We start from the raw sequence: 17,110 nt of genomic DNA on the forward strand, positions 1-17,110 counted from the left end.
GTCCTTCATCCTCTCCTCCAGCCTGTAACTGTGACCCTATGGGCTCCGTCTCCATGCAGTGTCACAGCAACGGCACCTGCCAGTGTCGCGAGGGCTTCGTCGGGTACAAGTGTGACAAATGCGAGTTGAACTATTTCCACAACAGAGCCACACACCAGTGTGAGGAGTGTCCTGTTTGCTACGGCCTTGTCAAGAAACAGGTGAGTTCATCCATCCTGTGGGTTTGTTGTGTGTTTTTGTGTGAAGGCCAAAATCAAGGATTTCAAACATAGTGACTTAAAATATACTCGGGAATTTATCAAACTGTTGCCTAATCTAATCAATCACATATTTACTCACTACAAAGGTAATTACATAACTTTACTAATTAGTCAAAAGCAAAAATGATGAACCCCACACGTCACTCAATCTTTAAAGGGATAGTTCAACATTCTGGCAAATGGGCCCATTGCCATAATCCCTATAGTCATAGCAGTAGGTTCGTTACCTTTAATTGTCGGTGCAAGCTATTTTTAGAATGGCGGAGCAGAGCCGTGAGCTGCTCAGAGTTACGCTATGGAGGCTAATGGGATTTCTTGGTTTCCCTCATCAAACTCATCAAATACACAATCCAACAACTCCAAAACGCTCTGGTGGACAAGTTGTGACCTGCACAGTCGCCACACTATGAGATAATAACATGTGTGTATATATATATATATATATATATATGTATTTGATGAGTTTGATGAGGGACAACCAAGAAATCCCATTAGCCTCCGTAGTGTAGCTCTGAGCAGCTCACGGCTCTGCTCCGCCGTTCTAAAAATAGCTTGCACCGACAATTAAAGGTAACAAACCTACTGCTATAACTATAGGGATTATGGCAAAGGGCCAATTTGCCAAAATGTTGAACTATCCCTTTAAACGGAGATGACCAGCTAAAGGTAGCTTAATGTTATATTACTATCACTATTCAGTATTATCACTAGTATCATCAGTTGCTAATGTTAGCTCGACAGCTAAGAAGACACAATACATAAATACAACAACTTCAGAGTTACCAGGAGTCACATTACTCCTCTTGTGCTAACTAATAGGGCTGCACAATTAATCAATATATAATCAATTCACACTGTGGCTCAGAGCAAAAAACCTAAATCACAGGAGCTGCAGACTGAGGTTCTGCACAGATGCTCCGGCCTAAAAATAATACGCACATGTTTGTTTGGTAGAAGACTTGATGCAAATCACATCCTCCTATCATGCAGATGTATTAACTAACAAATTGATAAACAAGATTATTGACTGCTTGTGTGTTTATCAGCTAACTGATCATTTATCTTCAGCACAAACCATTTCTCTCCTCACATGTAAAGACATACAGTATGTAACAACAACTGTCAGATTCCCTTTGAGGTGTAATAGGCGAAAAAAGGTTTGGCATTTTACAGACTACCACCCTCAAGTGAAGCGTCAGAATAAAAATTGCGAGTACACTGAGTACGCTGCTGTTAAATATGCCGCCTTTGGTTTCTCTGTGTTCCTCTTTAGGGGTATCAGCGGGGCTCTGCTGCACATATTGTTGCACATGTCCATATAAATGTTTTTGCAAACCGACATCGAGTACGGATTGTGTCTTAGCTCTCGCCATTATGAGGTGCAATTTGTTCTCGAAATAGCACATTCCTCCAGCACATCCTGCCTTTGTAGACCCTTGTGACAGCCATATGGCTCCTTTGTATTTGTAGATTGCAAGTAAACAGTGGATGTGCAGTGAAACAGAAAGAGACATTTGCCCTAATGATCTCCTGTGCAGCTCCTTTCTGTCCCTTTAGATTTGTTGCAACCCACATCCGCATGCTAAGGTACCGCGTCCCGGGATTCACCTTCTGAGGCCAATCCAATACCGTGTTCTGTCTTTTCTCTGTATATATTCTTGTTCCAGGTGAAGTGGCTGTGTGATCTCTCCGGACCAGCTTGTAGCTGCGTGAATGCACGCTGTGATTTCCACAGTGTTAGCAATTCAGTGAACATCCCGAGCCTTGTCTGCTCTGAACACCTGCAATTACTCTCACTGTCCTCAGTCTCCCCCAAGCTCTCCCTCTCTGCCTCTCCCCGCTCCCTCTATATCTTTCTGCTCACATTTTCCTCTGGCTTAGGCACAGGAAAAGGGGGGGAAAAAAGGCTAACAAGCACCAAATAAAAAAGGGAGAAGGTTGAAAAAGACAGAGATGTGTGATCGATGATCAAGAAAGGTATTAGAGAGAAAACCAGGAAGCCGCAGCAAAATAAAGAATGGGGTAAGATAATGAAAAAGATGCACGGTGCTTGGCAAGAATGAATCACTGCAGAGAGGGGACATTGTTTTGTTAAAATATAAAACCCAATGTGTTTGGAATGACTGGGCTGAAGATATGAGCTCATTAACACCTTGTTTGCTAACTAATGAGATCAGCAGCCGCCGATACGCCACCTAATAGAAAGCACACGCCGCCAGGAAACAAACGCGTATGCAGCATCGCGTGCAAAACATGGCTCTCACTCTGAAAAAGAGGTGCGATCACAGCGGGGATTACAGGCTCTTTTTATATGGTCTGGACCATTTAAGTGCCAGGGTCAACAAATTGGTGTGAATCACAACACCTTGATTCCATTTTGAGACCTGGACCTCCATTCTCTCAGAAGTCTAATCTAGTTATCTCTTGAAAAGCCCTTTCCCACCTCGGCCGCATGCTATGCAGAGAACAGAGTGAGTGGATGTGGATATGAAAACCACATTCTATCCTTATCCTGTTGTTTATATTCATTTATTCATTGCTTTTGTTGAAATACTACATTTTGATGTTATGGTGTACCAAGAATCAGCATCCTATCTCAATCCCTGTGTCTGAATAAATAAATACAGATCTTGGTAGATTTTTTTTTTTTTTTTTTTTTTTTTTTTTGGCTGGGGGGGATTGTTTGTAGTTGAAATCCAAAAAAAAAAAAAAAACTGTATTCTCATTGACACTGTCAGTGATAAATCTTGGTGCTATTACAGGCGGAAAAGCTGAGGACTCGCCTGCAGGATTTGGAGAAGCTCCTGGCTCACTTTGATTGCCGAGGTAGATTTGGGAAGCAGCACCACCTGCTGAAGTATCACATGGCCAGGCTTTACGAGCATGAGCACCAGAGGGAGGATACTCTGCCCAATGCTCTGGAGGATTTTCTGGCCTTCCAAGGTAACAGCAGCACAGGAGCCAAGATAATTCCACTTTGGCCTGTCACTCCTTTTAATGTTTCCTCTGTGGTCATGACATCTGAGGAGCCGCTCGCTTGGCAGGCAGCCGTCTTTGCTTTTGTTGAAACCCGAAGCTCCTTCGCCACGTTGTCCATTGTTGAGCACTGTGTTTTCACATTTTGGCTGCGAGATGCTAACATGCCATATCGGTGCATACAAAGACCGGCGAGCGTGGCTAAGAAATTTGACGTGAAACCGCCCCCGGCGTTCTGCAAAAAAATGGTTCTCTGGCTCGGTCTCTGTGTGTGTCTTTTTTTTTTTTCTTTTTTTTTTTTCGGTGTGCCACTGTTGCAGACGCAGCACAACAAAGCGATTAAATCAGGAAGCGGGCAACAATACAAACCTCTCCCAATTACTTTAACACAATGCTGATATATCGTCATTATCTTTGGAGGGGAAAGGGCTTACAGGCTCAGCTGCACAGGCCAAATGGAGACAAATCATAACAATATAGAACAAGGCGCCGTGTGACCAACTTAATCCCTATTTATATGACAGGCAGCGCATCTCTAATCCCTGGTTTATTATGATTATAGTTGCAATCACGATAACGGTTGTCTAACAATACCCCTCCCAACACCCACATACTTATACACACACACACACACACACACACACCCATAGTTACCAGCCGTGCTCTTTGAGACATTGGGTGGCCCAATAATGATTTAATGAGTCCGTGGGAGTGACAGGGCTCACACACCGCCACACTGCGGCACGCACACACACAAACTTGTTATCTCTCATTTTATAAGACACAAAGACAAAGAAGAAAAGTATGTAAATGAAGCAGCAAACATCCAGACACATTGTGCTAATTGTATCAGCTCCGCACTCACTGTGCAGCCAGATCAGAGTCACAACAGCTCACAGCACCAAGTCAGACTGTGACAACAGTGTTAACATCTGGACAGTTCCACATGGGTTTGTTTTTTGTTTTTTCCGCCCTTGTTCGTTTTTTTTTATGACAACAAACAGATAAACAGGAAGGATAAGAGTGTGAATTCCTGCAGTAACTGAGAAAGAGCAGCATCGAAATGCTGCTTACGAGCTGCAAAGACGTGGAGGAAGAATAATATCCTCTGCGAAATAATCCATGAAGGTCTTAATGTGGTTTTATTTGCTTTGTGCTCTTTTGTTCTTTCAGAGGCACGAGAGGCCTTCATAAAACAATTTTCCCTGCTGGAAGCTTCCACAGGCACACTCCTCGCCCAGCTGCATGGCATTACAGCTACTTTTAACTGCAGCATCAGTGCAGAGGGGAAGGAGGAGAGGAAGGACGAAGTGTGTCAAACCTTCGAAGACACTGCGACGGTGATCAGAGCGTCTCAGCAGCAGCTGAAGCAGGCAACTCTGGACCTGGACAGCATGGTAGAGAAATGAAACGCACTCAAAGTCCACACATTTGTGTTAATTGTCTTATGTGGTTTACAGATGTTCCAGGTGTCAGAATCAAGAATCAGAATTTATTAATTTGTCGTTGCACAACAGCACAACGAGATTAAAAGCTATAAACCTTCAAGTGCGACCACACATAGAAACAAGACGGACAATAAACAGTAACACAATCAGTGCCGACATTCAGTTATTCAACAATCAACAATTATGATCCTGAGTATGCATATGGAGAAAGTGACAGTGCAAGTGCATTAATGACTAACAGGGTAAAATATGAGAGTATATGTATAAAAATATAAATAAGAGATATGTATATAATGAATATAGCCATATAGTCAGTTCATGTTTGCATTCAGTATTGTGATGGCTTTGGGATAAAAGCTGTTTTTCAGTCTGTTTGTTTTGGTCTTGATGCACCTGTAGCGCCGACCAGAGTGGTGGCCTGGGTGTAAACTGTCCTTAACAATGTTTCTGTCTCTGTTTGAGCAGCGGGAGGTGGAGATGGACGGTATGGTACGGTGGCCCTGAAAGCTCAAAACACACAAACGCTCTGTAAATGTTCAACTTGACAGAGCATGTGCTGCAAAAAACTCACTTTCTGGCACCGAAAAAAAAAAAGTGACGGACCCGGCTAAAGGCTAATGCTAAGCTAACTGTAAATATCTGAAATAATACCTGAGTCATCCGAGGTTGAAGTTTTACAAACTCCGTCTCTGTCGCCGTCTTCATAACTTCTAACGTCAGGAAGGACTGAACCTCATCTGCCACCTTTTTGTGCCCCCATTGTCCCCAGAAACATTTCAGTTGTGTTGTGTCGTGTTGTATTGTCAAATTGACGAAGCTGTTTTCTAAATTTGCAGCACATTTGTGTCTTTGCATGTGTTTTCCAGGGCCACAGTAGGACAGTTGCAAAAACACTCTATTTATTTTGTTCCTTTGCCTTTGTTATGAGAAGCTGCTCTTTACCACTGGGGCTTCTTTGTGTAGATCGACAAAGATCCCTCAAAGCAAAACAATGTTTCTTTCCCACCTTCACACCAGCACCGGCACCACCAGCAGCACTTCCTCCTCCTCCTCCTCCACCCCCCTCCCTCTGAGTGGCAAACTGAAACCCAACGTTTGATGGACGCTAAAATTAACAACTTGTTCTTCACCCACCGCGAGGCTTTTCCACTGTCTCTCCACGACGCTCGCAGGAATCTATTATGGATACTGCTGCCACGTTATTTAGGTTCTGGGAGATGAGAGAAGTTGTTTTGCCAGTATATAGCTTTCTCTCTATTTCTGATTGTGTGTATGTGAATGTGTATGTGTGTGTGTGTGTGCAGAAATACCTCTGTAGCCCTTATCACTTGGGTAAGCCTGAAGCCGCTGCAATTTAATTCCATATTAATAAGAAGAGCAGCCCACCCCACCGCACCTCCCTAAAAAAAATGAAGAAAAAATGCTGCTGTGTCAATTGCTGATTTAGTTTTCCCATTTTTATTTGCATTTTCTCAAATTAAATGTCACTCGGGGACGGATACTGCATTCGACTGTGTACACATTACATTTATCAGGACCAAACTTCAGGGGATTTATTTAGAGGGAGGTTTTACCACACGCCCTCGCTTTGAACACTTTTTGATTACATATATTTAAGTGGAGAGGTGCATTAGATGAGTTTTTATGGTTTGTTAGCAAAGCCCAGACCAGCAGCATTCGGAGGCAGACCCATCCATGACTGCTTTTTTCTGGACTGCGCCCAGATTTGTCGAAAAAGCCTTCACATGGATGCAAAATTCTCTGAGCAAAGAGAGAGAGGGAGGAAAAAAAATAACTCTCCAGTCAGCTGAAGTGTGAAATCTCTTAATTATTAGATGGAGACTTTGGTTCACATGATTTAATTAAACATGTCAAAATGGTGTGAAGTCTCTTCAAAGCCTGAAACCTGCTTTCCCCCTCTGCCTTTTTTCATAGATTATTCCTTTTGAGACGGTGTCAGGACCCAACAAATGGAACATGATGGTCAATGACTCGCAGGTCCTAATGGAAAGGTAAGAAGACGTGATCGCCAGCCACGGACTCTTGAGTGGTCAAGTCTAAGGAAATATCACCGTGGAGACATTTCCTTTGAGCTTCGTAACATTGTGCTCAGGCCTCAGTGCATCAATGCCCTCGGCTGCTCGGAGAACGCAGCGTTATTATGTGGTAGTTACAGAAATCTGCAGTGGAGAGGCAGCGAGGGGAAGTCATCGATGCTGAAATCCATTTCATCTCTCCTTAGGCAGTTGTAATGGTCTGTTATGTTCCTCGCTTTCTCCCCCCCCCCCCCCCCCCGCCCCTCCCTTCCTTTCACTTTGTCTTCCCTTATTTTATTTTATTTTTTTCTCCCCCCTCCTCCCCTCTAGTCACAGGGAAGCAGCGGACCACATTGAGGCCGTAGCCAGCAGGGCAGTAAGAGCTTCAAAGCAGACCTTTGGTTTCCTGATGGATCTACTGCAGGACAACTCCACTGAGGAGTACATCAGGAGCCTAACGGAGCAGTGAGTGCAAACAAAAAAAAATAAAAAAAATCAACCCAAACACACGCCCCCACAGACAAGCACAAGCAGAAAGAATGTTTCCCTTTCTCATAAAGCATCCTTTATTGCGAAATCCCAACAAGCTGCATGACTCCCTGGATTATAGTGCTTTTGCAGTATTTCTAACAAAGTGCACCTATCCCTGTATTACAGCTGAAGGTCCTCTTCTTCACAGCAGCCTCTTAAAGCACATTGGAGTTTAGGAGTAAGACATTTAGCCACAGGGGGACGGCTTCTCTCCACTGTAAGCCTATTGCTTTCTTGGATTTGCCGCACGCTCGCTGCATCTCCTAGCGTGTGATTGCTCTGAGGATTATCCTGAATGCTAGACTGAATGATGCAAAAAGCCCTCCGGTGGCCATGATGAGAGCAAGAAGCGAGGAACTCGAAATTGATTACCCCCTCCTCCTAACAGTAGTCAGCTCGGTGCAGGACAGTTCTGTTAATCTTCGGAGCTCCGCCGTACGACGACACTGTATACATGCACGTGTGTGTGTGTCACTTTAGAGGATGTGAATTGAGCGCAGATGGGTAGCATAAAATTGCATTTCCCACACATACTGTATTTCCCCATGTGGTGGTGCTTAAGAAAATCAATTACACTCTGGTGATAGGACAGAAAAATGACAACAGTATTGAAGACGTCAGGAACAATGGGTCTTGCACTACGACGAGTGGAGGGGACTGTTGACACCAGAAGCTCTTATTTATTCGAACACTACTTATTTTATGCTGTATATTTATATTCAGTGGCAGCAAGACAGAAGTAGTGAGACATGACAAAACTATTGAAATCTGAAAAAAGATTCCTCCTTCCAATGTGATTAATCTTTCCATGATGACCGGCTTATTTTATGACACTAAAGAGGAGAACTTCCCTCTGGGTTTACAGCTGTTAAACTGCTCTAAACAGCTCTAAACTGTATATAAAGTAGTTGAAACTGGTCCCATATTGAACAGCAACTGTAGTAAAATGCATCAATGCATCAGTAGGAGCCATTTAATTATACATACTGTATGATAAAACTACTTTTTATATTGTTGTTAGTTAATTATATACAGTAAATGTTTCTTCTTTCATGGGCAGTTGACATCCCACCTCCTTTAAGTCATATTTGCACTCTTAAAGGGATAGTTCAGCATTGGCCATTGCCATAATCCCTGTAGTCATAGCAGTAGGTTTGTTTCCTTTATTTGTCGGTGCAAGCTATAATAGAACGGCGGAGCAGAGCCGCGATCTGCTCAGAGCTACACTATGGAAGCTAGTGGGATTTCTTGGTTTCCCTCATTAAACGCATCAAATACACAATCCAACAACTCCAAAACGCCAAATAACCATAAAGACTCCCCATTTTAACCTTGTTTACATGCCAATATGTGATGAATAATGACTGAAGTGTTAAGGTTAGGGTTAGGGTTAAATGTCAATACCATTAGTATGGGTATTTCCACCTTTGAACTGCAGTGAACTCAATACAGCCAGGGATCCATACATCACAGACCAAAGGAAGCAAAGGGACAGGAGTTTGCATTAGCACAACCACTAACAGTCAGTTAAAGACCAGTTACAAGCAAGCAAACAAACAACATAAACAAATGCTCAATGTACTAATTATTCTAAATTGTGTCCCAGATGCTGATGTTTGTGCACAATTTACTCCTATTGTCTATGTCTCAGAAGCCGAGTCTCTCCAGTTTTCCAACAACCATCCTGAGAAGCTCTTTCACCTGTCAGTGTAGCATAAGCAGCAGTGGTGCCAGGTGTGCACAAGGCCTGATCCATTTATGAGGCAAAAACGATGTTAAACAATACAACAGAGCATTCTTACATGTCCGGAGAGTAACATTTAATTAAGTAGTTTCAGTGGCCTTTATTCGAGCAGACATTAACCATATGGGTCGCTGTGAAAGGCGCTCATACAGTAGACAGCCTGTTAGTTATTCATGAATGTGCGTTTTTGCAATAGCCACGTCTCGAGCACAAAAAAAAATACTTCAAAGCACAATATTGCAACATCCTGGTATTCTACCGAACATATTAAATTAATTATTGTTAAAATGAATTATTTCTTGCGGCCCAAGAGAACAGCGTGTGCTCATTGTGTGTGTGTGCGGTATTTGAAGTGACAAAGTACTGTGATTTTTCAGGAGATCTGTTCTGTTGAGGTAAAAAAAAAAACACACACACAATGGATATCATTACAGCTGTGGAGGTGTTAAAAATGACACTTCAACATCCGCACCGCACTGCCCGGCGTACACCTTTCAAGAATTCATGAAAAGTGTGAGACGTCTCCTATTGTGTTGTTTTAAATGAGTCTAATCTGAGATATGAAAATGAGTAATATGACATATACTGTATGTGATGCTAATGAGTCTGCAGCATAAGATCTCCTGTCATCATCGGAGCACTAAATCAAATGACAGCCTGATATAAGTGTATTGTTTTGTTTTTTTAAGATGTTTTTTTTATGTTTTAACTACTTTTTCTCTGTTTCCGTATCCCTGTAATCTCAGAATTACACAAATGCAGCAGCAGAAGGAGAATCTGACAGCGCAGGTGAACGAGACCGTGGCCCAGCAGCTGGCCCTGGAGGAGGAGGCTGCTGGTTTAAAGCTTGCCCTGGGTAACATCACATCATCCTTACATCAGCTGGCTCTGACAGATGCCAGCCCATCGCCAGCGCCCGACCAAACACAGCTCAACCGAACGCATCCCACTAACCACACAAGAGAGGTCAGTTTGGACAGCACCTGCAGGGAAACGAGTGGAATCTGAAGTATTATTATCTCACATTGTGGGCCAATGAGTGACTCATTTAGTCTAATTAGAGCCAGTGTGATAGCTGCACATTTTTATATAAGAAACCACTTCGGGTCATTCAACAGGGATCATGCAGAGATACAAGCGTCTCTCATTTGTGAAGAGTGGGCAGTTCACTCCAGTTCATTTTTTTCCTTGGTTTAACATTTGGAAAGGATGCCTTTAGAGGGGAGGGGAGGGGGCACTGAGTTGGCACAGGAGAAGAGATTCTGGCAGGGTCTGCTCCTCATGGGGGTACATGTTGTTCCAGAGGAGGACGATTAACCACTGCAGTGTCTCTGGGCAGACAACACACTGTAAAACGACACAGAAACAGGCCAATGTGCCCCCTCAAAATAGCAGCAGTAAAAGGGTTTCACAAGACTGAAGAGTGAAAACAAATTGATGCTGTTTTCACCAAAGCACTGAGTTTGAGTGTTTTTTGTCCCTGCTTCCTGTTTAGTTTGGTGCGGAGCTGCGCCGACGGACAGAAGAGCTGGAGCGGCAGATTCAGACCAAAGACGAGCGGATCAGTGAGATCAGAGAAGGGATGGAGTCAATGAAACAGGCTGTCAACAAGAGCCTGGAGACGATGGGGGACAACAGTGAGGTGACGACAATTACTGTCACAATTTTCCTTTTTAATGCTGAATGTAAAGACAAGCAATTTCCTCAGATTTTGCATTAAAAATCAATTTAGATGCTCAGGGGTCAGGGGTCAAGGTTAGTTACACAGGCGCCACAAAACAAGTTCCATTCACATATTATCAAACAAAACATATTTTTGGGGCGTTTTTTGCCTTTATTTGATTGTATCGTTGAGAGAAACAGGAAATGGGGAGGCAGAGAGAGGGGGAATGACATGCAGTAAAGGGCAGCCTGATGCAGGATTCGAATCCTGGCTGACTGCAGTGAGGACTGTAGCCTCTGCATATGGGGCACTTTCTCTACCCACTGCTCCACACAACACCCCATTATCATACAATTTGACATAGTTAAGGTCGAACAGGGTAAAATGAAGAAGTGTTGAATTCATATGCAAACCTTTGGTTAGCATCATTGTGACATCACAATGTGCAGCAGAAACACCACTGGTCATTATTCAGAGCTGCAACTTAGAAACAGAGGGAGATTTTTTTTTATTGCTAAATAGCAATGCTAGCATGCTAACACACTGAACTAAGATAGTTAAAGAGGAATTATGTAAGTCTGGCCTTTTTTCCGCTGTTTGCTAACCCTCCTCTCGGCCATGTGCATTTGTTTACAACGAAGCAGGCGAGGATTTAATCAATAGAGTGGTAGATAACATTGTACATCATATACAATGTTACAACGTGTATATTTGTAGTTTAATCCGTCATAAACAAGAGATTACAGGCTACAGGGCACGTTTGTGTCACAATGCCGCAGAGACGAGAGCTGGGCGACATCGGGACGGCGGCGCTGATCTTGCAAAGTTGTTTTTCAGCCAAGAGATTCAATAAGTGACACGCTAAGGTGGAAGGCAGAGAGTCTCCATTCTCCCTCATAACAAGTCAAGCCATTTATCAAACCATCACAATTACTCCAAAGCTGTTTAATTAAGGTAAAAATGTAGCATAGTTAAGCTACAAATCCTGCATAGTTCCTCTTCAACATGATTAATAAACATCAGTACTGGCATTTTCAGCGTGTTAGCATGCTGGCGTTAGCTTTTAGCTCAAATTCACTTCTGTTTTCCAAGTACAGCTTCACAGCCGCCACCATGACTGTGCAAACACCCCCAGTTTACTCAACATTCAATATTTGGATATTGTTTGAGCAGACCTGGCTCCACTGAAGTCATGTTTCTTTTTCTAAAGTTTCAAGCTCGAGCTGAAGAGGCAAAGGTTGCAGCCTTGTCAGCCGTGGTGTCGGGGAAAGAGGTGGAATCAGAGGCCATTACCCTCCACAGAGAACTAGGAAGTGAGTCTGCATCCAGCCTGTTTATCCTCTTCTACTCTCTTCACTGACTCTGTAGCATTATTGTTTTCGTTGAAAGTCTGACTGAATTATTCCACTCAAAATGAAATGTCAAGCACCGAAAGACCGAAAACAAACAGAAACAGAGCTGCACACTCAAGTATCACTAATGATAAACATGTCGTCGCTATTGTGATGTTCTGACCCACTTGTCATGTATTGAATGCAGCCGCAGCTTATGTGGAAAATATGAGAGGAATGTTTTGAGAATTTTTAACACCATAAAGTTCATGAGCAAAAATGCCGGTTGTTTATAGCAACATGAAAAGAATCTGAAGTAGTTTTTGTTTGCTCAGACTTTCAATGAAACAGCAAAGCAGAGAGCAAAACAGAATAAAGCAGATGTTGAATAATGAAAATATGAATGTTGATCCAATGTCAACGTAGCTTTTTAAAATTCAGCCCAACGCTGATTCTGTCTCGTCTCCAATCCCCCGCTTTCTCTCGCTATATCTGGACTCAGACATGGTGAGGGAGTGGCCGCGTCGACAGGCCCAGACCAAGGCTGTGATGAAGAAGGAGAAACCTCTGGGGGAAAAGGTCCTGGCCGATGTCAGGAGGAAGCTCTCGCAGATCGAGAAGATGCTGGAACCAGTCATGGAAACCGCCAGCCTGGCCACCAACGCCACGAAGGAGCTGGAACGGGCGGCACAAACTTTAGCAAAGGTACTATATGAGTGTTTGCTTTTAGGGGATGGCGTTGTCATTTTCCAGCACAGTCGGTCACTTTGGTCCAGACTGAAATATCTCAACAAATATTTGAAGGATTGCAAAGAAATTTTGCTCTGACATAAAATGCACCCTAGAGGAATTAACCATAGTAATTTAAGAGACAGCTTCACTTCCCACTTGTTCCTCCATAAGGTTTACCTTTGTTTTTTTGTGTTATTTGGGGAGCTGCTGTTGAATCAATAGCAATGACATTTTGTACAAATGACACACATGATCCACACAAGATGAATCCTAATTACTTTGTTGATCCATGCAGGTTAAATTTCCATTTATGCAATGAAATATCACTGCCATGGATCTCCATGACATTTCAGTCACTCATGTACCGAATGTTCGTAATTGCTTAACTTTTCATTTAGCGCATCATCAACTTCAGCTTTTTCTGTCATTTATTTTAACACCTTTAAACTGAGGATATTCCCATCAGCCTCAGCCCAGTTAGTATGGAAACAGTTCACATTATATATACTATATCTGCTAAATATCAGCATGTTCGGGATATGGTGTAGCTTCAGAGAGCCTCCAGCAATAAACTTGCTTCATTTAAGAGTCGATTGCCTTTTATCTCTCCTTCTTCCTTGGTGTGTGCAGGAATCCAAGGCCACTCTGACCCAGGCCAAACACACCAGGACTGCGTCAGCTCACCTCAGCTCCCATATAGACTCTGCTTTACAACAGTTGGCTGAACACGAGACGCTAACTGACGCAGCAAAATCCCAAATCACCTCGGAGGTACAGCCACATAACACGTTTTGAAAGGCAGAATCTATGAATATTGATCCGCGCTTCCTGTGTGCGCATCTTAAAAGAAGGTTCCTAGTCCGTGTCTTCCTCTTGTTTCCCAGCCCGACGTGTCCCTGACCGGCGTAAAGAAAGACGTGGAAGCAGCCAAGCTCCAATTAGAGGCCTATTCTGTCACACTAACTGACCTAATCAGCAAGATTGGTAAGTCACTCTCTTATAGATGATTTCCACTATGGCCACTTTTTAGTCTTGTGTCTATAAAAAGTCATAAATCTTCATTATACCTTAAATGTCACATCGCTGAAGAGCTCTGTGCTTTTTAATGCCTCATTTAACATGGAAATATTTCCCAGATTTTTATCCCCATGATAAAGGAAGACTAACTTGTTCAAAGGGCCCAGCAGTGTTTTCTAGTGGGCACATTTTTAAGTGTATTAAAACAATTCAGTTGTACTGTATATCCCTGACTTATTATAATCGGGTCTTTTCATTCAAGTACAGTCCCTGTTTAGCTTGGAAGCCAGGGATCTGGTACTTTGCGCCCAGTGTGTTAACATCAGACATCAAGGATAATGACCAAATCACTATAATTAGGTAATCATGGAGGCTGATCCAACGTGTGAATCACTCATTGCCATTTGCAAGCCACAGAAAAAAAAACAGAAACTCATGATGCCCACGATGCCCATGTTCCCCATCCTCTCTTTTCCCCTCCGTGGTCCAGATGCCAACGTGCCGCTGGAGCGCTTCGACCGGATCTTAAACGCGACGGCGCGTCGTCTGAGCATGCTCCGCGGCAGCGTGGAGAGCCCGACGCTGGGCTCCAAGATCCAGAAGCTGCAGTCGGCCGCCAAGGAGCAGCAGAGCCGGCTGGTCCTCATCGAACAGGACATACAGGAGATCAGGGAGGAGAGAGACAGTCTCAGGGACATTACCTTAAACTTGCCTGAGTCCTGCCCCCAGGCCACAGGTACGGGTAAGGGGTAAGATGGAGAGTGCAGATGACGGGGATCCAGTCGGTGATAAGACAGCTCAATGTCAGGAAATGTCTTGCAGGATTTTGTTAACAAAAGAGTCTGGGCTTTTTTTTTTTTCTTTTTTTCAAAACAGTCAGTGATATCCTCTTTATATTCTTCCTCTCTCCACCTTTAGCCCAGAGGTACAATTTACCACCACAGTGCATTGACACACACACATTTCCACCAAAAGCCACAGCTTTCTACCCTGTCTCCCATGATTTATACCTAGTCTTCCTTTTTGTTTTGTTTTCTTTCTTTCTTTTTTTTTTTCCACCAAATTTTTTTTCTCCCACTTTTTCTTTTCTTTTCAGCAACGGCATCCAAACTTTAATTTCATCATGAATAATACTCAGCCGTTCTGAACTGCTGGAGTGCGCTGTCAAGTTTAAAATAATGCTGATTTTCCTTTGCGGGGGTAAAAGGTGTGTCTGAGTGCTCGTCCATACTGACACATTCATTTACACTTGAGCTCTTTTTCATCAACCAGGCTTAATTAACAATTAGTCCTCTTGGCCTCAGTGAGGTTCAGGTGAGGCTTCAACAGCACACGACCTGTGTTCAGGATTCTTACAGTGCCTACCTCCCTGTTTTTGTAGTTTCTCCGTGTTTCTGTCTCTGTCACTGGGGTGATGATGCTCACACCTGCCTTGTCTTTGGGGTCACAGTTGGTCACACTGTCTGGATCCAGGTGATCAAAGTGTAAAAGCAAATGCCAATCAGTGGTTTACAAATATGTTAATTACCTGTGAAGTGATGAGATATCTAAATATATTGTACCAGACACATTTTTCTGTTCTTAAAAATGCTGAATAACTCATTAGGCATCAGACAACAGACAACCAGTTACACATCTGCATCTACTCATAGTAATTCTAACCATATTTAGAGTATTTAAGTTTCAAATAGAAACCGTTATACAGTGAAGTGCACTTAAAGGAGTCATTTTGCCGACCAGAATGTTTTTAGTAGACACCAATGCAATTTACAATGGATGTGGAGGAGCTACTCTCAGCAGATGAAAGGCTTCAAATTGTAGTGGGTGGTTCAAGGAACACTCAGAAAAACAAAAAACAATAAAAGAAGAATCCAGTCCTTGGAAAAAAAAAAAAAACATGATTGTTGTTTGTGAATTTTTCAAAAGTCAATTTAAATTTCTATTTGCACCTATCATGGGTATCATTTTGTTTGTATTATATTGTATACATTGTATTCCTATTGAAGTTAGCATGCTAACTTGCTAGCCCAGGTCTATCTTTCCATTCTCCAATAGCAACTTACTTATCAGCCAAAAAGAAGTAGAGACCAACTTATAACCTTTTGTCTTGAAATAAGAAAAAACTTTTCCTGTATCTCCATTGAACATGCATAGGGAAATGAGATCAATATAGGATGTTGGATGACAAGCGCTCAACCCTGAAACTTAGATTAACCAAATGTTGTACAAGAAACAGACAAGCTTCCTTTGAACCTTCCAACAAGATAATCAATTTTGCAATTTTGGAAAAGAACCATAATTACGACTAGTATTCCAGTTTTTGAAGGAGAACATTCATGGGAATCCGTCATGTGGATAAATTGCAGCTCAAAGTTTTGGAAATTAGTAGTAATTTTCACTCAATTTAGCGGCTCAGTAGAGATAAGTGTCATTACCATATGAAAATGAAATCGAAATTCATGACTGTTGAAAGCGTGTAGATAGGGAATAACCACAGAGTCATTACTTTATTAGAATATTCATGTTTCATATTAGCACTGAATATTGCAGGATTGTTTCCGACCGGGTGAAGTAATAATAGCCGTGTTCAGGTGAGTTGTAATGCGAGGAATTTCTGATTTAATATCCAACAATCAAAATAATACATGAAGTAATATATTTTTTTAATATGACATCTGATATTGGCTGGAGTTTTTGATGGTTTCGTGATCACAGGTGCTGGTGCAAATCACAGCACGAGTCATATTCAGTTCTTCATCTGCTTCATCCACATTAAAGTAGTAGAGCAGTAGAGCAGAACAGCATTTTCAAATTATAGAAATATATATATTTTTAGACACACATGCCGTTGCACAGGGTTGGTTTTAACAAACACGAGATGAAACATCATAAAGTAGACAATTAGAATCTGGTATTCATGTTTTTACACCAGACCTGTTACTTGCACTTCTTGGTGATGGTGTTAAAAAGGTGGTAAAAAAAAAAAAAAAAAAACATGAAGAAACTCTTTGAAACAAAGTGTTTGTCTCAGAGAGTCACAGAGACTTGAGAAGAGACTTTGTTGTTTTTTAAATGAAAGTTGGAGAAGAAAGACGGGAGCATGAGAGGAACACTCACTCACTTTTTTCTTTTTTTTCTTTTTTGCCTGAGCAGCTCACCTCCGTCACCTCTTTCCCTCACCTGTTGTAGGGAGGCTTCCTGTTCCTGTTGATTTCAAACCATCTCTTTCACCTTTCTTCTTTAATGAGCACACTTTTGTCTTCCCAGTGTAAACATCAGCCGTTTCATTGTAGTGTTGCCTCAGAAGACGGGGAATTTCCAAAACGCTGAAAATCATTTTCAAGAAACAGGATTGTCGTCTCTCGTCTCTGA

General features: G+C 42.4%; 1 protein-coding gene across 1 annotated transcript in view; it reads left to right on the top strand.

The window, feature by feature from the left end:
• Positions 1-14,491, top strand: part of lamc3 (laminin, gamma 3) — a gene marked incomplete at both ends in the record, with an annotated part of 111,749 nt that extends 97,258 nt beyond the window's left edge. The window contains 12 exons of the mRNA XM_083983926.1: positions 22-200; positions 3,023-3,203; positions 4,410-4,633; positions 6,620-6,696; positions 7,051-7,185; positions 9,742-9,961; positions 10,491-10,637; positions 11,869-11,971; positions 12,492-12,694; positions 13,352-13,492; positions 13,606-13,705; positions 14,229-14,491. Coding sequence (XP_083840052.1) covers positions 22-200; positions 3,023-3,203; positions 4,410-4,633; positions 6,620-6,696; positions 7,051-7,185; positions 9,742-9,961; positions 10,491-10,637; positions 11,869-11,971; positions 12,492-12,694; positions 13,352-13,492; positions 13,606-13,705; positions 14,229-14,491 — 1,973 coding nt within the window. The remainder of the gene's footprint in view (positions 1-21; positions 201-3,022; positions 3,204-4,409; positions 4,634-6,619; positions 6,697-7,050; positions 7,186-9,741; positions 9,962-10,490; positions 10,638-11,868; positions 11,972-12,491; positions 12,695-13,351; positions 13,493-13,605; positions 13,706-14,228) is intronic.
• Positions 14,492-17,110: the final 2,619 nt, after the last annotated feature.

This window comes from Trachurus trachurus, assembly GCF_905171665.1.
Source record: "Trachurus trachurus genome assembly, chromosome: 12".
NCBI classification, from domain to species: domain Eukaryota; kingdom Metazoa; phylum Chordata; class Actinopteri; order Carangiformes; family Carangidae; genus Trachurus; species Trachurus trachurus.